Genomic DNA, 24,320 nt, shown 5'->3' with positions numbered 1-24,320 from the left:
ATGGTATGGCTGTATCACAGAACAGCCATAAGGAAGCATTTCCGAATGCTGCAGAGGGGCTCAGCTCATGCTTGGGCACCCTCTCACATAAAACCAAGCACTCTGCCTTCAGGATTGTCAAGGCCTGCCATAGGAGTGGCTTATAGGTTTACATGTGTCTGTATACGGTAGTGATATAGGTAGCCTATACCACAGTAAGGGGTGCAAGCACATCCTTACCCAGGCTGCAGTAGCAGACCTGTGGTGTCATTTTGGAGTGCTTCCCAGGGGTGGCATAATACATGATGCAGCCCCTGGTAGGCCTCTGAGGTACCTATGCCCTAGGTACATAGTATACCATATACTAGGGGCTTATAAGGCACTCCAGAACCGAATTAGATGTGTACCTAATGTACATGGAAACAATTTTAGAGAGGAAGCAGCTAGGCTGTGGGCCTGATTAGCAGGGCCACAGCCAGACTAAGGTCGAAAAACAGTGAAACACCAGCAAAAAGTGGGGGTACCCATGTGAAGCAGATCCTACTCTCCTACTCTCCTACACACACTTCTTTTCCTTTCTGTGACTGAAGTTAGAGGATTTTGTAAACCGTGCACTACCACATCATGCTTTAGTAATATATTTATGAAAAGTGAGTTTTCAAACATGAACTGGGAATTATTACTGCTCCTGCCCAGATGACAATGCTATTAGTGAACTAAGAGTAAAGCCAAGGATCATGTGTACCCTATATATACATTTAGTCTAGTAAATAGTTTTTTTGTACAGCAGAAATGGTGAACTTGCATATTGGAAGGTGCTTCCTTACGTGAAAATGAAAAAGGCAGCTCCATAAGACAAAATATTTGCCTAGGATCACACAATTTGAGACAAGTTCACAGGTCAAGTACATTACAGTTAGGCCGAGTGTGAGAAAGTGCCATCTTTCTTGCATGGTATGACCCCACTTTTTGCTGAATTGCTGAATGTACTTTGACTGAGTTTGCCCTGGGCTCCTGCCAATCGGGTGCCCAGGGCCTATGTTTCTTCCCTAAAAACTGTAGTGAAACCTAAAACCCAAATTGGCAAACTCTGGCCACATGTCAGCCCCTGGTAGATGGTACACTAGGTACCCAGGGCCTTGTGACCAGGGAAGGCCCCTAAGGGCTGCAGCACTTATTGTGCCATCCTTAGAGGCCCTGTACCCTGACACAAACACACTGCCCTTGCAGGCTGAGTTTCTGGGTATAGAACAAAACAGAAAATCGACATGGCACACATCCCTGTGTGCCATTCCCACAACACACACTGCCCTGGCATACATCAGCCACCCCACTAGCTGGGTGCCCTATGCCAGTGGTGTGGGTACAGGAGCATGAGCCCTGTGCCCCTACAGTACCCAGGTCCATTCCTGGGCACTGGAAGTGCAGTGCTGCCATTTAAGAGTATATGGTGCTGGCAGATCGTCAACACGAACTCCACAGCACCATGATGGCTCCACTGAAGACTGAGAAGTTTGGTATGAAACTTATCAGCACATTAAACCCGCACTGATGCCAGTGCAGTATTTAATGTACAATGCATGACAGAGGGCATCTTAGAGATGCCCCCTGAACCTAACCTACAATCCACGTCTTGTCTGAGGGGCTGCCTAGGCTGCCACATAGCAGACATGTTGCTGGACCCCTGGGTAGAGAGCCAACCGCTCTCCTGTGCCTGCAACAATGCACATTCTGGGTGAGGTGCTAGGTCTCCTCCCCCAGGATGGGCAGGGGAAGCTTCAAAGGCATGCCGCCTTTGTGAGCTTCTCCAGGCCACTTGCTGTACTCAGCAACTGGCCCCTACCGGTTCTAAACCCCCACTCTGGCGGGAAGACTGGCCGGAAATCCCAAGGAAGGACAGGGGGTGTGCCAGCCTCTGCCAGCCCTCAGGTGGGGGAGGCGAGGTGAAGCGCATCTCCAGGCTCTCGCCATCTTGAAGATGGGGAGCCCTGCCCAATCAGGACTAGGCCACTGCCCCCTCCCACTGGAGTGACAGGATAGGGGGTGTACCTACCCCAGGGCAGGGTCCCAGTGGTCCCTGCCCTTTACCTACCTGTTACGCCCCTAAATTGTAGTATTTAGGGGTACCCTGAACCTTCCTTCCTCAGATCCAGATTCCGAAACAGCAAAGAAGATCAAGAAGAAAGAAGACCTGCCATGCAGCTGCTAACAAGAGGAAGACACCAACTGCTTTGGCCCCACCCAGAACCGGCCTGTCAACCTTCGAACCTGCTCCTGCAAAATTACCTCCATCTCCCGTCGCCAGCAACCTCTCAAACCCTGGAGGACCTGGCTACCTTGTGACTGAGCATCTGGGACTCCCACGAGCAGTGGCACTGCTCAAAGCAAGTAACTGACCCCTGTCATCAGCCAGGAACCGCAAACACTACACACTCTGCACCCGCCAAGCCTGGCCTGTGCTGGAGTGGACAAAGTCTACGAGGACATCCCCCCCCCCGGCAACTGTGACCCCGAAACTGGCACCCAAGGACCCACCTCGACGCTCCTGACGACGCCTATAGCCTCAGAACCAGGGACCCCCCCGCCCCCACCACGATCAACCGAGGGTAAGATTTCCCGACACCAAAAAGCACCCCGGCGCCCTGCGGCCCCCTGTGCCCAACTCCTGGGTACCTACCTATCATCCAACTACCCAACTTACCTCTCGATGTGGTGGTCGCACCTGAAGAATCTTCGTCCCCGAGCTTGCAGCCTTTGTTCGTTCTTGAGCTTCTCCATTGCAATCCATTAAGCGCCCAAAGGCTCAAAAGCACCCTGCACCCAGCCGCCCGAGTGGCCCTGGCAGTGCAACTTCTACTCTAACCTACCTCCCCATTTGCCCTGACAAAGTGACCAGGAGCCCAGCTCCCACAGCCGCGTGGCCTGCTAGCCAGCAGCCCCCAACCACGTGCCCCCTGCCTCCCGTAGGATAACATTGGGCCTACCTCACTCTGCACCCGGCTGCCCCTGTGCCGCTGAGGGTGTAATAGCTGTACTTGCCTGACCCAGGAGTCTATACCCAGAACCTTAACTCTGCCAGTCGAGTACTTACCCAAAAGCCGATAACTCACTTTTCTTACATAGGGTAACATTGACTGGTTTCACTTGAAAAGTCTTTTAAGTGTGGAGTTTCTAAACTTTAAAATATTAATCTAAAATCAACCGAGTAACGAAATCGAAAATACTCTCCTGCTATTAGGAGAGATCCCAGTGCTGGATCTTGGTGCCCAGCACTGACCCTGAAAAGTAATTACAACCATACTCAATTTCCTTACATAGGAAACCATTGACTGTTTTTCTGTGAAATTTCTTCTAAGTGTCGATTTTTGCAAACTACAAATATTCTTTAAAAATCGTACCAACTGTGAAAACGTAATTACTTACCTGTCTTAGATAGATGTCCCAGTGCTGAACCTAGGAGCCCAGCACTGGATTACAAAAGTAACAAGAACATACTTTACCTATAACTTGAATTTTCTCCCATAGGAAACCATTGACTGTTTTTCTGTGAAATTTCTTCTAAGTGTCGATTTTGCAAACTTATAACTATTCGTTATAACGCCTGTAAAACCTAAACTCATTCTCTCAACTGCTTACAGGTGGTACACTAGTGCTGAATCCAGGATCCAACACTGACCTAGAAAAAGTAACAATAACCCCACTTACCTGCTAAGTGAATTTCCTCCCATAGGATAACATTTGTGATTTTATTAGAGAAGTTTTTAAGTGTCAACTTTTAAAATACCAAAATATTGCTTAAAAATCACAACAGTAACTAAATCGTATTTACTCACCTGTTTCGAGGAACTGTCCCAGGACTGAATCTAGGATCCAGCCCTGGAGTTAGAAAAGTAATCCTAAAAGTAATCAACTGCATTTAACTTGAAATTCCCATTGAGCTCAATGTAATATTGTGTTTGAAATTGTGTTGCCTATTGCAATAAACTGTAACTATTGCATACAAAAGTCAATTCCCTATTGCAAAGTATTTAACTAAAGCATCTTATTCTGAGAAAGTATATTTTGATACCTATTGTTGGTTCTAAAATAAAACAACCATATATTTGTATATACAAACCATTGGCCTAGAGTTCAGTTCTTGAGTGTGCGAGACCATTTGCTGACTGTGTACAACAAATGCTTTACACTGTCCTCTAATACTGCCTTACTGCTCGACCAAGATACCACTTTAGAGAGTAAGGTTATATCTAACTTTAGCCTCTGCCAAACCACTGTGGACTCTGTGCACCCTGTACCTATTTGGGAGCAGTATATACAGAGCCACTTTCTTACACCAAGTAGATTAATCAAGTTACTAGACCTGCATTTCTAGTAAAAAGTTAATGATTTTTCCAGCCCTTTTAGGGCCTACCCTAGGGGCAACTTATATGTATTAAAAAGGAATGTTTAGGTCTGGCAGAAGGTTTATTTTGCTGGGTTCAGTGTGCAGTTTAAAACTTACAGGGTGCAATGGCAGGCCTGAGACCTTTTTAAATTGCTACTTACGCGGGTGACGCGAGTGCTGCAGGCTGACTTCAGGTCTCAGGGAAATCTACTTCCCACTCGCAATGGCGAGGCAGATTTAATCAGGGCGAGCTATTTCTAGAGCCTACTGGTAAATTGATAAAGAGCAGTTGTTCTGTTCTCTCAAAGTGAATGAGCAATAAAGATGCCTTTACAGCTTGTTTTGATCTTGTCACATGCTCTGTGTTCAGAGACAGAGGGCAAATGTCAGCCTATGTCTTAGAATTTACAGTCGGAGAAAGAAAAGTAAATGCAACCCCCAGCATAAAATGAGCAGCAATTGTGAATGCTTTTCTAAAGTGAACTGTCCGACAAGCATGCCGTACAAAGAGTGTGAAATGAAAGGCTATATGTCAATTTTTTTCCTAACACAAATTATTTAAAACAATTGTAAATGAACTGTTAAACACATCAAAATATGTTCTAGTATTTATGAAAGAACTTTTTTTGCAATTCTGTGAGACTGAAAAAAAGTTTTTCATAGATGAAAACATATTAACACTTTACTTGGTGATGTGGAAATGATAAACATTTTTGCTGAAACCCAATTTCCACAGAATATTGTTTTATACGCTGTATAGCATTTTAGTGGGAAAGTTTACGGCCATTTCAATGGAAAATATGCTATTTATAAATACCAATGCACTACCACCTCACGTTTTAGTAATACATTTATTAAAAGTGAGTTTTTAAACATGAACTGAGAAACATTCCTGCCAGCGACCTGTTGACAATTCTATTAGTTTACTAAGAGGCAGGTCAGAATTATTTGCACCCTATATGTGGGCTAGATTCTTATTATACATAGAGCAAAGGTTCAGTCTAGTAAATCAAACAAATTGATTTTTGTACAGCAGAAATGCTGAAGTTGCATATTTAAAGGCTCTCCCATATGGGGAAAAAGCAGCCTGGTAAAATTACATTATTTGTTAGGATCACACAATTTGAGACCAGATTATGGGACAAACAGATTACAGTTGGGTCCAGTAGATTATTCAAGTCGCTAGATGTTCCGGTCTAGTAACATTTTCAGGATTTTTCGAGGCCTCCACTAGTAGCGTTCAACTTACTGATCCTGGGTACTTGTAGTACCACTTTACAAGGGACTTACAAATAAATTAAATGTGCCAATTGGGAGTAAGCCAATATTAACGTCTTTTTAAGGCCAGCAAAAACGAGATTAGCACTAAATGGAGTAAGGCAAATGTTTGGGGGGAGACCGCCCTCAGACTGCCAGGTGTAAAGCCTTTTCATTAGATAGAGGTGGGAAGCAGGATCCCATTCAGCCAGGCATCAGAAGGGCATCTACTCAGCTGGTGCAAAGAGTTGCCCCTTCTCCATGGGGTCACGACGTCATACAAGTTGTAAATGTCTGATGATGAGAAGCCTTTATGTGGAGCCTCAAAATCCCCTCTTTCTTGGCCCTTCAGCATCAGCATAGTATTTGTTGTAAATTCATTTGAGGCCAGCCTGGATTTCATCATATTTATTTTGATTTCCGGGTATACATGTACCCAAATGCATGGACAGTTCGACTGCTGGAGTACACTGTTAAATTTTCAAGTTAAATGGGAAATTTTCTAAACACTTGTCTGACATGAAAATCACGAGTCTCTTTGGGACAAATGGTGGATTCCCACCCATCTGCGATATAGCACTTGGTATAGCAAAATCCCCACAGTGGTGCCCGTTTGTAAATGAAAGTAAGTAAAACCAGTGTGTAGTTTGAATCCCTTTCTGTGGCTTGCAGTACTTGACTGTAGGCAGAGCCCCTGGAATTCTAAATGGGAGGCAAGAAGGGCAACTTATACGCCATAATACAGCATTTCTAAAAAATATTATTTCTTCATTATTTTATACTTTTTTACATGGTAATACTGTCGGGGCAAAGATGTCATCTCATTAGTATCGGTTTAAATACAGTAAAAGCAACCGAAAGATTACCAGTTTACCTTTGCAAAGGCCCTTCTGCGCTTTACCCCACATCTCCATGTTTTAAATAACTTTTGAGCTAAAAGCTAAAACCTGCAGATTGAGGCAAATCCATATTCATGCAAAAAAGCTGCTGCTGTGGAGTCCCATAATTCCAGTGGCCCAGACTATAGCTGACTTAGAATTTTGAGCAGTTTTATTGTTCACAGAAGCTGGGTTTTTTTAATTGGGGGACACTAAATGCCACTTTGTAAGTAAAGATAGCGATTCATGAGTTGCGTGTCTTTTAACCGATGCCACTTAAGAGACCAATGTGCTCCATTTCACTGAAAGGACATTGATCATCGCACTCCCAAATAACGCCACCCTTTCCTTTACACATTGAAACGCCACCCCTTCCTTTACACATTGAAGCGCCACCCCTTCCTTTACACATTGAAGCGCCACCCCTTCCTTTACACATTGAAGCGCCACCCCTTCCTTTACACATTGAAGCGCCACCCCTTCCTTTACACATTGCGCCACCCCTTCCTTTACACATTGAAGCGCCACCCCTTCCTTTACACATTGAAACGCCACCCCTTCCTTTACACATTGAAACGCCACCCCTTCCTTTACACATTGAAACGCCACCCCTTCCTTTACACATTGAAACGCCACCCCTTCCTTTACACATTGAAGCGCCACCCCTTCCTTTACACATTGAAATGCCACCCCTTCCTTTACACATTGAAACGCCGCCCCTTCCTTTACACATTGAAACGCCACCCCTTCCTTTACACATTGAAGCGCCACCCCTTCCTTTACACATTGAAGCGCCGCCCCTTCCTTTACACATTGAAGCGCCGCCCCTTCCTTTACACATTGAAGCGCCGCCCCTTCCTTTACACATTGAAGCGCCGCCCCTTCCTTTACACATTGAAGCGCCGCCCCTTCCTTTACACATTGAAGCGCCGCCCCTTCCTTTACACATTGAAGCGCCACCCCTTCCTTTACACATTGAACGCCACCCCTTCCTTTACACATTGAAACGCCGCCCCTTCCTTTACACATTGAAGCGCCGCCCCTTCCTTTACACATTGAAACGCCGCCCCTTCGTTTACACATTGAAGCTCCGCCCCTTCCTTTACACATTGAAGCGCCACCCCTTCCTTTACACATTGAAGCGCCGCCCCTTCCTTTACACATTGAAGCGCCAAAGTTGATTGCACCTTTAGCATTTCATTATGCAAATTGCTTGATCCAGACATAAACGCTGCCAAATGTTCGCTCATTTGAAAAGGCATAAAAAGTTAGGCATTCAGTTACTGTGTTTGAGTTAATTTTCACAAGTGGGAACACTTTTGAGACTAGACTGTGCCCTCCTCAGAGTCGAGCTTGTGTCCTATAGGTCACATGGGTCTTGTAAACACGTACTCCATCATTATTATTATGGTTTGTAGTGAAAGAAAAATAAAACCCATATATTGTGGTGCTGTAGAATGGAACCTACTGCCAGACATGCCTAAAGGTAATGATTTGATCCAGGAGAATGGGGCCATGAAAAGTGTGTGGTTTCAGAGCGAGGGCACGGTGATCTTAAGAGTTTAATTAGTTTGAAATCCTTGGCTGCATTCTTTGAGAAAACCTAATTCCCTCCTTAGTACTCTAAGGAGTACCCGCTTGAGGACTCTTGGTTTAGCTGATGGAGCAGACAGGCCGGTGCAGAGCTAAAGCTGGCAGAGGCGGCCCTCGAAGCCCATAGCGCTGCTTCTAAATGTCTGTCCTAATGTGCAGCCCTGACTTGTTGCAGTCCCGCCCATTCTCAATGGAGTTAGTTCCCTGAAGGTGAACGGGTAATTGTTCCAAATAATTAAATACCTCCCTTAGATCAAACAATGAAACTATTCATAATTGGTTAATATACAAGAACTGTTTCGATTTTGTAATACCTGTTTATTTTTAAATTGTTGCCTTGTACTACCTCTTGACTGATGGACTGTTGACTGGTGTCTTGTTTTTATGCGATGCCCGTTTTTAAATGGGCTTCATTTATTCTGAAGATTACTGTCTACGTGTATGTTTACTTTTATAATGCTTTATATCTTGAATGTACTGTTGATTGGTATTGTTTTTTAACTATGCGTTTATGCATACCGAAGGTATGTGAATGAATGATGACTATTAAACTCTTCAAAAAAAATAGTTATAAAATGTTATATTAATAAAACCCACTTTATTCTAGATATGAAACACATTAACAAACTATACCTACACCACCCTCTTATAATCCAGAATAATCTCCTCCCCATTCATCTATTATTAACCATCCGTGCACCACTGTGAGAGCTTACTTGACAGAATAATGCATATAGAGTAACGTTAATCTTCTCTTTTTAGCATGGCGTTTCGGTGACCTTCACCTTCATCAGCACAAACGCATAATCAAGCAAACATATATTTAGATTGGCTTCATGAAGCCTCCTACAAGGAGCTCATTTTGACAATTACAAAATGTCTCTCTCGCTGATGCGTTCGTGTTGAAGTTCCCTTGTTCTGTGTTTCTTGCATACAGCGCACCCATGTGTGTTCCTTTCGCTGTGGGCTGTAAGTTTGCACCAAAGGGTCAATAATATTCCCAACAAATGACTCTTTCCGTGAATTCTCCTTTTGTACAGTGATTCCTGTCTTCTCAGACCGCGTGGCTCTTCCTGTGGCAGCGGTAACATTTGACGCACTCCTTAGACCGCAGCACTGTGTGTTCTTCCAGCAGCCGCGCTGCTGCTGCGGGCTTGACATTCATTGGTGTGTGTTCTTCCAGCAGCCGCGCTGCTGCTGCGGGCTTGACATTCATTGGTGTGTGTTCTTCCGGCAGCCGCGCTGCTGCTGCGGGCTTGACATTCATTGGTGTGTGTTCTTCCAGCAGCCGCGCTGCTGCTGCGGGCTTGAGATTCATTGGTGTGTGTTCTTTCAGCAGCCGCGCTGCTGCTGCGGGCTTGAGGTTCATTGGTGTGTGTTCTTCCAGCAGCCGCGCTGCTGCTGCGGGCTTGAGATTCATTGGTGTGTGTTCTTCCAGCAGCCGCGCTGCTGCTGCGGGCTTGAGATTCATTGGTGTGTGTTCTTCCAGCAGCCGCGCTGCTGCTGCGGGCTTGAGGTTCATTGGTGTGTGTTCTTCCAGCAGCCGCGCTGCTGCTGCGGGCTTGAGATTCATTGGTGTGTGTTCTTCCAGCAGCCGCGCTGCTGCTGCGGGCTTGAGATTCATTGGTGTGTGTTCTTCCAGCAGCCGCGCTGCTGCTGCGGGCTTGAGATTCATTGGTGTGTGTTCTTCCAGCAGCCGCGCTGCTGCTGCGGGCTTGACATGCATTGGTGTGTGTTCTTCCAGCAGCCGCGCTGCTGCTGCGGGCTTGAGGTTCATTGGTGTGTGTTCTTCCAGCAGCCGCGCTGCTGCTGCGGGCTTGACATGCATTGGTGTGTGTTCTTCCAGCAGCCGCGCTGCTGCTGCGGGCTTGACATTCATTGGTGTGTGTTCTTCCAGCTGCTGCTGCAGGCTTGACATTCATTGGTGTGTGTTCTTCCGGCAGCCGCGCTGCTGCTGCGGGCTTGAGATTCATTGGTGTGTGTTCTTCCGGCAGCCGCGCTGCTGCTGCGGGCTTGAGGTTCATTGGTGTGTGTTCTTCCAGCAGCCGCGCTGCTGCTGCGGGCTTGAGATTCATTGGTGTGTGTTCTTCCGGCAGCCGCGCTGCTGCTGCGGGCTTGACATTCATTGGTGTGTGTTCTTCCAGCAGCCGCGCTGCTGCTGCGGGCTTGAGGTTCATTGGTGTGTGTTCTTCCAGCAGCCGCGCTGCTGCTGCGGGCTTGAGATTCATTGGTGTGTGTTCTTCCAGCAGCCGCGCTGCTGCTGCGGGCTTGAGATTCATTGGTGTGTGTTCTTCCAGCAGCCGCGCTGCTGCTGCGGGCTTGACATGCATTGGTGTGTGTTCTTCCAGCAGCCGCGCTGCTGCTGCGGGCTTGACATGCATTGGGGTGTGTTCTTCCAGCAGCCGCGCTGCTGCTGCGGGCTTGACATGCATTGGTGTGGGCAAAGGCTGAGGTTTGAGAGGATGCCGCATTGGCGAGTGCTGAACATTCATTCAGAAACCTGTTGGTGATTCTTTTGTGATTTTGAGTATACATTCTGCGGCTTCATTCAGTAACCTTTTCTCTTTACTGTCTAGGTTGTGAGCCCAGGAGTCGGTGAACACCCCCTTCAGTATAATTACACATTCTGGTACTCCCGGCGGACCCCCAGCCGACCAGCCAGCACCACCAACTATGAGCAGAATATCAAGCAGTTTGGGACCGTGGCTTCGGTAAGGATCCTTCTTGTAAATGTCGGCCTGAAATCAGTCCGGCGGTTGCATTGCTGCGTCACACTTTGCAGTCAGGCTTGTGGGTTAACTTAAAAAGGCTTCATAAACCTAGGGTGCACCCTACCAGCAAATGGGGCAAAGTAAGGGTGATGGATATATGTAAGGCAAGTGCATGGAGTTCTGTCCCCATCTGCAAGTGCCATCATTGGATGGATATACATGAAAAATGAGAAGCAGGATTGGGGCAGGCAGTGCTATGAAGGCTGGTTGCTGTTTTATGTTACTGCCTCCTGACACCCCTCCATATTGGGAGTAAGAACACTGCCGCCGAGATGGCGTACCGCTCGCTAATGTCAATTATTCATGCATCCAGAGAGTTAAGTTACCTGTAACCAGTGTTCAGCTGACAGGTTCTCATGTGTCCCCAGCGATAGAAATATGCTTAATACTTTAATACTATTTTTTTTTTTTATATTTCTTTTTATTAAACCATTTCGACTGTAATACATAAAGGACATAATAGCAGGCGACATCAATTCCAATCAGATTAGATTCCTACATTTCAGGAATAATTACAAGCATCTTTCCTGGCAGTTAGGGGGCTTCCATAGCCTCGTCCTCAGTTCGCTGGCAAGGTGGGGGACATATATTCCCTCTATATTGGTTCCAGGCTCCCCATATCTTGCTCCACTTCCCGGGGCACCCCCTAGCTATAAACACCGATTTTTCTCTAAACATACACCAGTCTAGGTCCTCTTTCCACCTGCCCAAAAGGGGTGCCCGGACGGCGCCCCACAACTGTGCAATGTTCCTTTTTGCGATCATGTACGCCAGCGTGGCCCACTGCTGAGTGTACGTGTTAAGGTCCGTAGGCTCCCAAACATTCAGCAGGCGCCTCCGGCTGCAACTCAACTCCCAACACTGTCAGCATTGTGCGATGTATCCCTCTCCAATAACCTTCTATTCGCTGACTGCTCCACAGTATATGTATAAAGGTCCCCTGCTCTCCACACCCCCGCCTACACTCCACTTTCCGCCCGTCCTATGCGGACCAGGCCGGGCCCGTTATATATGTAATATCTTTAGCTGCACTAGTCTCAACCTGGCCTGTGTAGCCACTATCCTCTGGGAGGAGACCGCCTCTTGCCAGTCCTCGTCGTCCAATTCTAATCCAGCACTGTTCCACTTACCCTTAAGGATCTGTAGTGGATCTTCCATATTGTTAATTAACTTCTTATAAATTAGGGAAATGGTCTTCTCTGGGACATGCCCATCTAGCACTCTGTCCTCCAGTGGGGAGGCCTCCGGTAGTTTCTCGCCACTAGGAACATGCGTCATTAACGCGTGGCGGACCTGGAGATACCGATAGTATTCAGTGTCTGACATGCTAAACTGTTTCTGAAGAGATGCGAACGGCAGTACCGTATCCCTCCCCCAGACGTCTTTGACGCGCGTTATCCCGATTAGGTCCCACTTATCAAAGCCCTTGGACTTCCAGAGGCTCCCCAGCTTCTCCGAATTCCACAGAGGCGTGGCCCGTGTGAGCTTACCATCCCAACCCAAGTGCTTATAGACCGCATGCCATACCTGGACAGCATGCGCTGTAGGGCCTGTCAACGGGAATCTACCGGGTCTAGCATACAAAGCCCTGGTATAGTCTCCCCCCGGGAGCAACCACTTGTCCATTGCGTATCCGGGGTCGTCTGGGCTACAATATACCCCGTGGTTAATCGCCGCGAGCTGAGATGCCCAATAGTATTTTTTCAGGTCTGGGAGACCGATACCCCCATCATACCAGTTCAAGGTCAGCTTCGAATACGCGATCCGGGGCCTGCCGTCCCAGAGGAGCATCCTCTGCAGTCCCTCAATTTCTTTAAAATAAGACAGTGGGACCAGATCCATCGTGTTCTGGAGAGCATACAAGAAACGAGGGAGGGCCATCATCTTAAAGCGGACCGCCCGTCCCAACATGGAGAGAGGAAGGGACCTCCAGCGCACGACATCTGTTTTAAGCCGTTTCAGGGGTGGGTCCAGATTATTGGTGAAGCGCAGTCTCGCATCCAAGGTGACCTAGATCCCAAGATATCGGAAACCTTCCGGTGCAACCTTTATTGGGCAACTCAGCGGTATCACTGGCGGGTCTCCTGCCAGCACATAAAGTACTGACTTGGACCAATTAACTGTAAACTCCGAATATCTACCAAAAATAGCTAGCACGTCCAATAGACAGATCAGTGACGCCCTAGGAGTGGTGACATAGAGTAGGATGTCGTCCGCGTACAGGGAGATCTTGTCCTCCCAGTCATTGGTCCATCTCAGTCCCCGGATTGATCTATCTTGTCTAATCCAGGCTGCCAATGGTTCGAGGGCCAGCGCGAAGAGAAGTGGTGACGGGGGGCACCCCTGGCGAGTGCCCCTGCTTAACTGGGAGTCCCTGGATCCACGGTTGTTCACTATTACTCTGGCCATCGGGCCGGAGCATAGGAGACGGATCCAGCCCAGGAATTCCGGACCAAATCCGAATTTGCCCAGCACTGCAAACAGATAAGGCCACTCCACCATGTCAAATGCCATGGTTACATCTAATGAAACCAGAGCCGCCGGCTCCAGTATGGTTGCTGTTCTGCCCAGTACTCCATGGAGGCGGCGTAGGTTGAGAGCTGTATTCCGGTGTGGTATGAAACCCGATTGGTCTGGGTGGACAAGTGTATTAATCACCTTAATCAGCCGTGTGGCCAACAGTTTTGCCAGGATTTTAGGTTCTGCGTTTAGGAGGGATATCGGTCTATACGCGGCGGGATGCGTCCTAGGTTTACCCTTCTTATGGATGACGACTATGTTAGCCACCCTCTGGTCGTAAGGAAGTACTCCCCTCTCTTTACTCTCCTCCAGCATCGCACGGACATGGGGGCGAGCGCCTGAGCTTTCAGCTTGTACAGCTCAATGAGAATACCATTTGGGCCCGTGGCCTTCCCGGACCGCACTCCTCTAATCGCCTGCGCCACCTCGTCATCTGTCAGTGCGGACTCCATGTATGCCCCATTATCAGCCGATAGTGCGGGAAGTCTTATGTCCCTTAACAACGCGCTGTTGTCGTCTTCCGAGTACCTCCCCGAGGCAGTATACACCGATTGGTAATAATCCGCAAATGCGTCTGCAATAGCCTGCGGCTCAGTAATAGGAGCCAAGTCGTCTCCCTGTATCTCGGACACCAGACGTGACGCCCACTCCTTCCTATCGAGCCACACTATCAACTTACCGGCCTTGTCCCCCATCTCATACACTCTACTCTGAACCCCTCTCCATTGCGCTCGAGTGCCCTCTTTGGCTATGCTATTGAACTCCTCCTGCCTCAACTTCAACAGGTGGAGACCCTCTGGGGTCTCCCCCTGGGTCGCCTCCTCCTCCGACCTCAACACATCCTCCTCCGCTCTCACCAGATCCGCCTGCCTGGCCCTTTTGCTACCGGCGATCAACGAAACAACCTCTTCCCTTATGACTGTTTTATACGCTTCCCAAAGGGTCTGTGCCGAGTCAACCGAGCCCCCATTTTCCCGAAAGTAATCATCTGTAGCTTTGATGGTTTGTTTGCGGATGCTCGGATCTCTCAGGTACCATGGGTTAATTGGGGCAATCTTGCCTACAATGGTGCAACCCATTTCCATTCGAAGCCACACAGGGGAGTGATCGGAGATTCCCCGTCCCAGGTGACGGATCTCTTGGATAGCATGGGCCTGCGGTGCTGGGATTAAGATGTAATCAATGCGCGATACTGTGATGCGCGCTCGAAATATTGGTATATTGCGCCCTGTCGGGTTTAAGAGTCCTCCACCCATCCACCAACCCCATTGTGTCTAGAAAATTCGACAGCCACATCTGGGAGGGCCGCAATTCTCGCAGCGGACGCCTATCTAGTTCCCCGGTTACCACTGCGTTGAAATCCCCCCCCCCAGTACTAGGATACCCAGCGGGAATGTTAAAAAGATGGAGCCCAGGTCGTTGAAGGCAAACCGGGTGGGACATGTACAGAGATAAATGTGGCTGTCTCCTCCTCCCACAGGCCCGAAACCCCGACATACCGACCACGGACATCAGTCCACGAGGCCTGTATCGTGAAAGGGAACGAGTTTTTGACCAAAATGCCCACCCCTCTGGACCCGGTCGTGAATCCCGAGTGCGCCACCATTCTATACCCGCCCCTGTGTAAGGCCAAGCATTTGTTTCCAACTAGATGCGTTTCTTGTAGGAGGACTACATCTGGGGCATGTCTCCTGACGAATTGGCTAACCATCCCCTGTTTTAGTTTATCTCCCAGCCCATTAACGTTCCAACTGAGGACTTTGACCCCCAGCCCCCCATCGTTACTCCCCGCCATGTCGTTTCGGAATTCGCTCTCGCTCTGCTAGCCACTTTGACGTCGTCGAAAAACACATTACAATAACAAATTCAACTGTAATGCAATGCACACGCTTCCCCCAACTCCCCCCCCCCCCCCCACCCTCCACCCCTGCTGATTGGGTCCACCCATAACAAACTGGCAGAGTGCCTGTCGCCCTATACCCTATCTCTAACGATAACTAAATGTAGTACCGAGGAGGCAGCCCAGCCACCACCCCCAGGACCTAGGTTTCTAAGGTAAATGTCCCATAGTGTCTCTTGGCAGTCCGTTGCTGCGATGTCCTAATCCTACCGACCGTGCCCCCCGTCTGGGGTCCAGGACCCCCATACCTGACCACCATTACATTGTCCACTGGTCCGCTCTCCGGCTTCAGGCCTGCTCCTGCATCGCCTCCTCCTCGCCCACGCGGCGCCCTCCAGCTCCATGAGCGCGTCGGCTATCTATCCAGTCTGCGGCCATTTCAGAGGTGTCAAAAAACCAGGCCCTCCCCTCGTACTCAACTCGCAGACACGCCGGGAACATCATGGCATACTTAATCCCTTTGTCCCTGAGCTGCTTCTTGACTGCCAGGAAAGTCTTGCGTTGTTTCTGCACCAGCTGGGTGAAGTCCGGGAAGAAGGAGACGGCGGCGTTCTCGTATCGCAGCGGAGCCGACTCGCGGGCCGACTGCAGGATAGCGTCTCTGTAGTTAAGAACACGTGCTATCAAGGACCGCGGGGGCGCTCCGGGTTTGGGTCTCCCACCCGGGACTCTATGCGCCCGTTCTATGGTGAAGAATTTTCCCAGGCCCTTCGGCTTGAGGTGGTTGAGAATCAGATCTTCCACAAAGAGGTCTGGTGCGGGCCCCTCTGACTTTTCGGGCACTCCCAGGATGCGGACGTTGTTCCGCCTGGACCTCCCTTCATACTCATCCAGCTTACGTTCGGCCAGTTCGCTGAAGCCCTTGAGGTCCTGAACCTCTCGTTGGAGTTGCAACACGTCATCTGACAGGCCGGTCGTTATGAGATCCAAAGATTTGACTTTCTCATTCATTTTAGTAAGGTCTGTCCGAATTAGATTAACTTCTATGGAGACCGTGTCTAGCTTGTGTTCCAGGGATTCCAGCTTTTGCCCGAGGGAGGACTTGACCCCACCTATCGCGGCCATTACATCCTGCAGAGTCAGCTCCGGAGAGGGGCTCAGGGAGTCTCTCCCTGTCATCGGCGCCTGTCGCTGGTCCGCCGGCGGGTCTCTCGGCTGCGTATATCTGTCCAGCTTATTGGTCTGCACCTGCCTGGTCCCCTTGTTGACTCTAGGCAGGGACTTCTCGGCCTCCGCCTTAATCCCCATGCCTCCGGCGTGGCTCCGCCGCTGGCAGCCGGGTCGGATCACTCTGTCCCGCGACCGGTGCGGTCTAGCTGCAACTACGCCCTCCCCCGGGGCCTCGGTAGCAAGGTTGCCGATGCGCCGCTCAGTGCACGCCCCTGGCTCTAGGAGGCCACCCCCGGGGCGCCAGCAACGCGGCGCGCCAACCGCCGCGGCCGCCCGGGACCGGACCAGCTTCTCTGCGCACCCCCAGCACCTCTCACTTCCACCGCCGCTGCCCGGGGTATTTCTGCTGATGGCCCCCTTATGACCGGCGATCTCCGGCCCGGTTCTCCGGCCTTGCTCACCACCTCCGGGGCCTGCACTGCCAACCGACCCTCACCTTAGACCCCCAGGCCGGTGCGAGCTCCCAGCAACCGACAGTCAAGGGGGGGACGGGCCTCCAGCAGCCACCGGCAGCCGCAAAGCTCAGGCCCTCGATCAGCACACCAGCCGCAGGTCGAATATTCCCTCCGTAGGGCGCTATCTCCACCAGCACCTCTCTCGCTGTATTTCGTCCGTCAGCGCTGCTGGCACCACACTGCCGCCGCCCGGCCTGCAGATGGCACGGGAGGGGGGGGGGGGGAAGGAGACCGCCAGCAGTCAGGTCCACGCCAGCAGCGTCTCGAGGAGCGGCGCCGCTCCGACCGGGGACTTCCGGTCCGCGCAGCCGCCTCTACCGCACTTCCTCGCGGCTCCCTCCGAACCCCAGCCCCCGGCTGAGGCTCGCACGCAGGCCCTGGCGAGCAGCAGCGATAACTTCGCCATGGAGGGGGGCACGATCACCGGACTTGCTGGATCCGGCACCACGTATCTTAGTATACCTCCACGCGAGGTATTGAGGGCAGGATCATGTTCAGGATATGTGGTCCCGGGAGCGGCGATCACGGAGCCCAGAGATCAAGCGGCCATCTTGCTCCGGTGCTTGGCTCCTCCCCTACTTTAATATTATTAATCACTTCAACCACCCATGGCACAGTGGGATCTGAAGCTACAGTATGATGATGGAATGGTGGTGGTTGGCGTTGTGGATTTCAGAATCCATCTCCCAGTGAAGTGCTTTAAGGCTCCTTTGTCCATGCTTCCAGATTTCAATGTCACTTAAATAAGACCTCGTTACGAGCAAAACGACTGCACGGTACAATTATGCACAGCATGTGACCGTGTGACAAAACATGCAACAACATTTAAAGGTACAGATTTGAATAAAAATGGTTCTAAAAACAAACTACCTACCCAGATCCAGTACAATTAGTTTGCAGTTAGTAATTTCAAACACTTAAATAGGATTCCTGAAATGTAATTGCATTTTATTAACGAGATAATAAAAATAAATACTCAATTTCTCAAAGCATTGCAGTTATAATAGTTGCAAGTACTGACACAGGGGATGGCCAGCTCCAGGAGACTGTTGTTTTGGACAGGCTCGATGAGGGCTCTGGAAAGGGCAGCCGCCTAGGTTCCTCAATGAGGAGTGTTTGCACTCTCTTGACAGCCGGCAGGATCTTTAGTCTGTGTACAGGATTGTTGACATAGGGAGGAGAAAGCAGGAGAGGATATGGGCGAAAAGCCCAGTGCAACCTCCGTTATGTCTGTCTAGGGAAGATGTTGTTGCGCTCCAGCGTCTGCAGTAAGTGAGGAGCGTGGCACTGCGGGATGGAGAGGGGCGTGTTTGTGAGTTATTGCAGACAGGCGTGGCTGTGGAAGGAGCATGGAGTAAAGAGATGCCATGAAAGATCAAAGACCTAAAGGTTGAGCAGAGTTTGGGTGTCCATGGTAAAAGGAACATTTCATGAGAGATGCAAGAGGTTGCTGAAATGGCAGGCTCATGCAATATGTAGGTCTCTCGTACATAAACTGTAGCTCTGAAACAAGCCATGCATCTGATCGTAACATAGAAGCCATCTATTAAGCGCACAGTTAGAAGCAGTTTCAACTGGGGCAGCCTGTAGATGTCAGGTCCGCCTTTCAACAACTGCGAGATGAAAGTCTGTGTGGCAAGAACTGGACCCTTCACAGTAATGAATCTTCAGCTTGTCAAAGCAGCACAGTGTCCACTGTGGGCCAGAGTGTCTCCTAGCCATGTGGGAAGAGGCACACTGTACGTTTGTAGTTAAATGCTTCAAGTTTTCATGTAAACCGAACTTGACTGTTCTGAAACTCATTGTTTGTTGCAAAAGTGTATCGGTCTATAAGTACAGCGTATATAAGGAAAGTATGTTATGTGCATTTCTATACATTAAGAAACACTTTCATATTGTTGACCAAACCGTCCTCTCAGGCCTGTTCTTAGAGTGATTTGACTAAATTTAGTTGTTTTTCGATATTGCTCAAACATTGGCATTTCCATTAACTATAGATTTCATGGAAGGCAAATACTGGAAACTTATTTCCCAGTCTACTTTTTTTCATCTCCGAATAATTAGACAAAGCATAACCATGACTTTAAATACTAAAAACATCAAACCTTGTTGCTCCCCATCATTGTTGTTTCTTTAGCATTCTCTCCATGCAGGGTAAAGATAAAGGGATCTTGTAAAGGTTCCAGGGTATTTCAGCGTGGACCAGGAAATTATTAGGCACTGAGACGTTTCTGTATCATTCCATTCTTAATTCCTGCCCACCAACCTCTCCCACCAAAACAAAAATATCAAGTTGAGTACCTCTGTCCTTAGAAGTGGCTTATGAGATATGTCTGCCGGAGCTCTGGCACTCTATCTGATGGCAGTGCTACAAAGGAAACTCATGACAGACTTGTTGCAATCAATCGGGTGGTTTAAAACGTGCCATTCACCCGTGAGGGTCTCAGGGCGCTGGGGGGAGAGGGATGCAGCTCCGGTCAGCCGAAGTGCCAGGTCTTGAGGCTCTTCCTGAAGGTGTGCAGAGTAGGGGAGCGTCTGATGTTGACTGGGAGCTCGTTCCAGGCTTTGGCCGCGATGTAGGAGAAGGTGGTCTCTGACTATGGTGGCGAGGGGGGCCATGTAGATGTTGAAGAGCGGGGGACTGAGCAATGATCCTTGTGGTACTCCGGAGTTGATATCAATGGGTTTGGAGAGGAAAGGTGGGGGTCTGATCCTTTGGGTTCTGCCGGCGAGGAAGGAGCAGAGCCATTCGAGGGCGCTTCCCTGTATTCCTGCATCTTGGAGTCTGGCTGCGAGGGTGCGGTGGGAGACTGTGTTGAAGGCTGTGGAGAGGTAGAGCAGGATGAGGGCTGCAGTGTGGCCTTCGTCGAGGAGCATGCGGATATCGTCTGTGGCAGCGAAGAGGGCGGTCTCAGTGCTGTGGAATTCAGATTGGGAGTGGTAGAGGATGGAGTTCTCTTCAATGAAGTTTGTCAGCTGGGCATTGACTATCTTCTTGGTGACTTTGGCTGCGAAGGGAAGGCCAGAGATGGGTCGGTAGTTCTTCAGGTCCGTCAGGTCTGCAGAGGGTTTCTTGAGGAGGGGCTTGACTTCTACGTGTTTCCATTCCATTCCGGTTTGACTGCGGTGATGGAGTGGAGGGTAACACCCCACCCCCTCATTGCCATCTCCTTTTTATTTTATTTGTACTTTTTGCTCGTTTAGTCCCTCCGAAATTCTTATTCTTTTCTCTACCATTTCCTGCGTTCTGATTTCCCTGCCCTCCCAGACTACCAATTTACTTTGTCTCCACTGCCGTTTTAAAGAAATGTAGACACTATTCCCTGCCATATCCTTCTCCTTACTACTTTCAAACCTTATGATATTGGCAACAGCTCCCTGCTGCTCCTTTATTTTTATGTTTATTAATACCTTTTGTGTTGGTATACATTTTGTTTTTAGAGGTATACCACATTTTCCCTACCTTTCACCACCTGTTCAGGGATTTGAACCCTTATGCTTTTCGTCAGCGGCCTGGTTCTATGTGAAGCTCTCTTTTGTCAACTTAACTATTAGTCAAGCTGACCTTTTTTTCCTAAGAGTCCCAACTGTGTGTTGGATTTTGGGATGTGTGGTCCAGCTGCTGGGAACACTGCCTTAGGGGGGTGAGAAATGAGGTCTGAGCTGCATTTTACCATCTTGCAACGCTGTATAATGACATGGCAGTAATGTTGTCATTCCATAGTCTGTAGCAGTACTTGAACCAGGAAATCCTTCCCGCCTATGTGGTGGAGTGCCTGTGACTGTGCCTGATTGTGCTGTACTTGAGATTAATCTGTACCCTCCTCTTCTTTTCAGGTGGAGCAGTTCTGGAAGGTGTACAGCCACTTGGTGAGGCCAGGAGATCTCACTGGCTACAGCGACTTCCACCTATTCAAAGAAGGCATCAAACCAATGTGGGAGGTAAGGGAGGATGGGTTACAGCAGTGTGGATCCTTTAAGTAGGGAGAGATGGGGTGTATCCTATGCTAATATTTGCCACTTAGTATTTTATTAGGAGAGTAGGGTGGCCAGTGTTTGCTTGACATTCATAGCCACTTTATAGGAGCGGAGGATGGCTAGTGTTTGTATTTAACATTCATGACAGCCATACTCAGTTGCTGTGAGATTAATCCCCCTGTGTTTTCCTAGGACGAGGCGAACAAGAACGGGGGAAAGTGGATCATTCGCTTGCGGAAAGGATTGGCCTCGCGTTTCTGGGAGAACATCATCCTGGCCATGCTGGGGGAGCAGTTCATGGTGGGAGAGGAGATCTGTGGTGTGGTCGTCTCCATCCGATTTCAGGTGCATACCTGAAGAGGAGCTGGTAGTGTCACTGGGGCTCAGGTCTGGGCTGCTAATCTTTGTAGGAGGTGCACTCTGAAGTGTGTGTGTGTGTGTGTCTCTGTCTCTGTCTACACACACACACACCAAGCTGCTGGATTGAATTTCAAGCATCAACTCTTACTTTAACCTATAATTCTAACAGTTCCCTTATTCTAATCTTCACCAGTTCCGCCATTTAATTTTTTCCTTATATTTTGAATGCTCACATGTCCAATACACTGTCTTAAAGTGTGCACATTGTAACTGAGCTCTGTAATGACTAAGAGTTTTCGTGGCACTGCTATTTTTGCAAATTTGTTATTTTTATTTCAGAAAGTTCACAGACCACTATAGGAGAACAAATATAGCGCTCAGATACACATTATATTGCTATGTGCCCAAACCCTAACCTGCCCACATCTAAGACAGTCTCCTTCACCTTTACAGCTCCAGATGAACCTGGAGACATTCCTGTTCTGGCAGTTGTAGTCTGCCCCTCCATACAGGGCCTGTCTTTGACCTACATCTCATCCTCATTGTGACAGCCAACCATTAAGGAATGAACAATTTACCTAACGCTTTCAGAAATTTGTAACCTATGTTCCAGTATACTGTTTATTTTGCACACCATGCTAACTCCGTTTGAACCCAGCCAGTTCAGGTTGGACTGTTCCGATTGGACCAGGGTCAAGAAGACTGATTTACACATATGCTGGGTCCAAAATGAAGTGGTATGTTGTGCAAAATAACTATGGACTGGATGTGGCCCGTATAAATTACCATTGGCTGAGATCAATCCAGACATTCCATCACTCGCTTTTTGTATCCTTCAGTGTCGCCCTAAGTGGGATTGCTCTGCCCAGACGTCGGTCCAGTGCACACTGTGCCACTGGTATCAAGCTATACCCAGCTGACCATCCCCAACAATGTCCGAATTATGTTTTAAATGTTTTATATGGTCTGATGAGCCTTTGAAGTATTTGTTTGATGTATTGTTCCATGCTGATGAATCCATACTATTTTCAGGCCATCCTTCAACTCTCCCATTCCTCAACCCACTTTCAACCTTCTCCCACAGTTCATTTTCTTCTTTCAAAGTATATCCTGGTTCTTCACATTTTCTATGCCCATCATTTCCTAGTGCGCATGGGCATCGACTCCATCCTCAGATTGGTTTTTTTTTCCGCCTTCGGGGTCGGATGTGTATTGTGCGGTTCGGTATCATCTTCGAACCTTTTCGACGCGCAATCCTTACCACTCAACGGTATTGTTTTTGATCGCGGTCTCCCTTTCAACGCGCATCGTAAGATCCAAGAACTTTGATCGGTGCTTCGACGCAGGCCGTAAGGCCTACCCGCGATAACCTCTCCAGCAGTCCATGGAATGGACTCCATTTAAGGATTGCCCCGGGTGTGGTGCTAAGTTCCCACACACGGACCTACATGAGGTCTGTAACCTCTGCCTATCCCCGGAGCACGAAGAAATCAACTGTGAGGCCTTCCGATCGAAGAAAACGATTTTTGACCGTCCGGCTCGACGTCATGAGACGCGACACTAGTCTGGTACCAGACCTCATCGGAGAAGAGTCGGAAATCCAACCCGGCGCCGAAGAACACCACCTCTCCATGTCTGAAGCTGACGACTCTGACATGGAAGAGGACTTGAACATCACTCTGGGTCAACGAACAGTGAGTAACGAGCCCCAACTGCCCACAAAAACACTAAAGACTCCGGTTACACCTTTGCCCTCAGGCTGAGGTCGACACTGTGATAACTTTTCAGGATTGAGCCGAACCCATGCAGGTGCTGAATCCACAGCTTCGGCACCGAAACCCAAGGCCAAGCCTGACGCTCTGTTATCGTCACTGAAAACCTCTTCGGCACCGAAAGAATCGGATCCTAAACCAAAAACTTCGGAACTGACACCGGCTAAATTGAATGGTTCAGAGCCGAAACCAACTAAAAAGAGACCTTTGTATCCTAAACAGGGAAAAGTCAAGCCTTCGGAGCCAAAACATCATGCACCGAAGGGCACTGACCCCCAAAAAACACGGAAGCCGTCTTAAACCCTCTGAATATAAACAGAAGCACAAAGAGACTCCATCAAAAGAACTTCTTTCACAAGAATCTTTGGATCCAAAACAGAAACAATTGCACATTGACCCTGAAACTGGAAAACATTTAGCAACACTTCCTAAAAAACGGAAGCCTCTTAAGAAAAAAGACATGGGTACTAACCCCTCTCCACCTTACATGCCTCCCTCTCCTCCACCTTTTAACGCATATGAATCTACAGCTCTGCATACCAATAACAGATGCATACTGGGTTAGTAGCATTTTCCTTTCTTGGGTAGGTGGGTGGCATCTTGTGCTTGGATGTATACTATGACTTTACAGTGACTTGAATCCTTTTATAAAGATAAACCACAACCCTCTCTAATGTAATTCATATATATATTCTCCATAGGAAGACATCCTCTCCATCTGGAACAAGACTGCAAATGACCAGCACACCACAGCGCGCATCAGAGACACATTGCGGCGTGTGCTGAACCTTCCGCCAAACACCATCATGGAGTACAAGACTCACAACGACAGCCTCAAGTAAGTTCAATCTGCAGTTGGTACCTCGCGGTGCTCCGTTCAAGGCTGGCAGTTTCACTCTGCAGCACTATGTGCCGAAGCAGTCTTGCGGCAGCACAAGTAAGTCTGTTTCATGGTCACTACCAACCAGTGCCTTCTGAAAGTCTGGCACGTCCATGCTTAAGCAGTGAGTTCCCCGCAGCCAAGTAAGTCTGTTCCATGGTCACTAGCAACCGGTGCCTTCTGGCACCTCCTCGCTTAAGCAGTGAGTTCTTTGCAGCAAGTAACTTTATCCATGGTCCCTACCAACTGGGGTCTCCTGACAGTCTGGCACCTCCACGCCTAAGCAGTGAGTTCGCTTGCAGCCGTGCTGCAGCTTTGTTGGCACTGCAGCTCGACTCCACAATGAATCTGGTGTTCTGGGAAGAGAATTAAACTCCTGCATTTCCTCGATCTCTGGTTCCTTATCTGGGATCTTCTTGATTC

At 48.9% G+C, this 24,320-nt stretch overlaps 1 protein-coding gene across 2 annotated transcripts in view; it reads left to right on the top strand.

Moving 5' to 3' along the window:
- Positions 1–24,320, top strand: part of LOC146783023 (eukaryotic translation initiation factor 4E type 2-like) — a 92,642-nt gene that overhangs the window by 19,151 nt on the left and 49,171 nt on the right. For both annotated transcript variants that reach the window (XM_085639225.1, XM_085639224.1), the window contains exons 3-6: positions 10,668–10,802; positions 20,745–20,849; positions 21,078–21,230; positions 23,719–23,855. In XM_085639225.1, the coding sequence (XP_085495351.1) occupies positions 10,668–10,802; positions 20,745–20,849; positions 21,078–21,230; positions 23,719–23,855 (530 nt within the window). The remainder of the gene's footprint in view (positions 1–10,667; positions 10,803–20,744; positions 20,850–21,077; positions 21,231–23,718; positions 23,856–24,320) is intronic.

This window comes from Triturus cristatus, chromosome 12 (genome assembly GCF_964204655.1).
Source record: "Triturus cristatus chromosome 12, aTriCri1.1, whole genome shotgun sequence".
NCBI lineage: Eukaryota > Metazoa > Chordata > Amphibia > Caudata > Salamandridae > Triturus > Triturus cristatus.
Note: the sequence above shows the minus strand (reverse complement) of the source record. Positions and strands in the feature narration are given on the sequence as shown.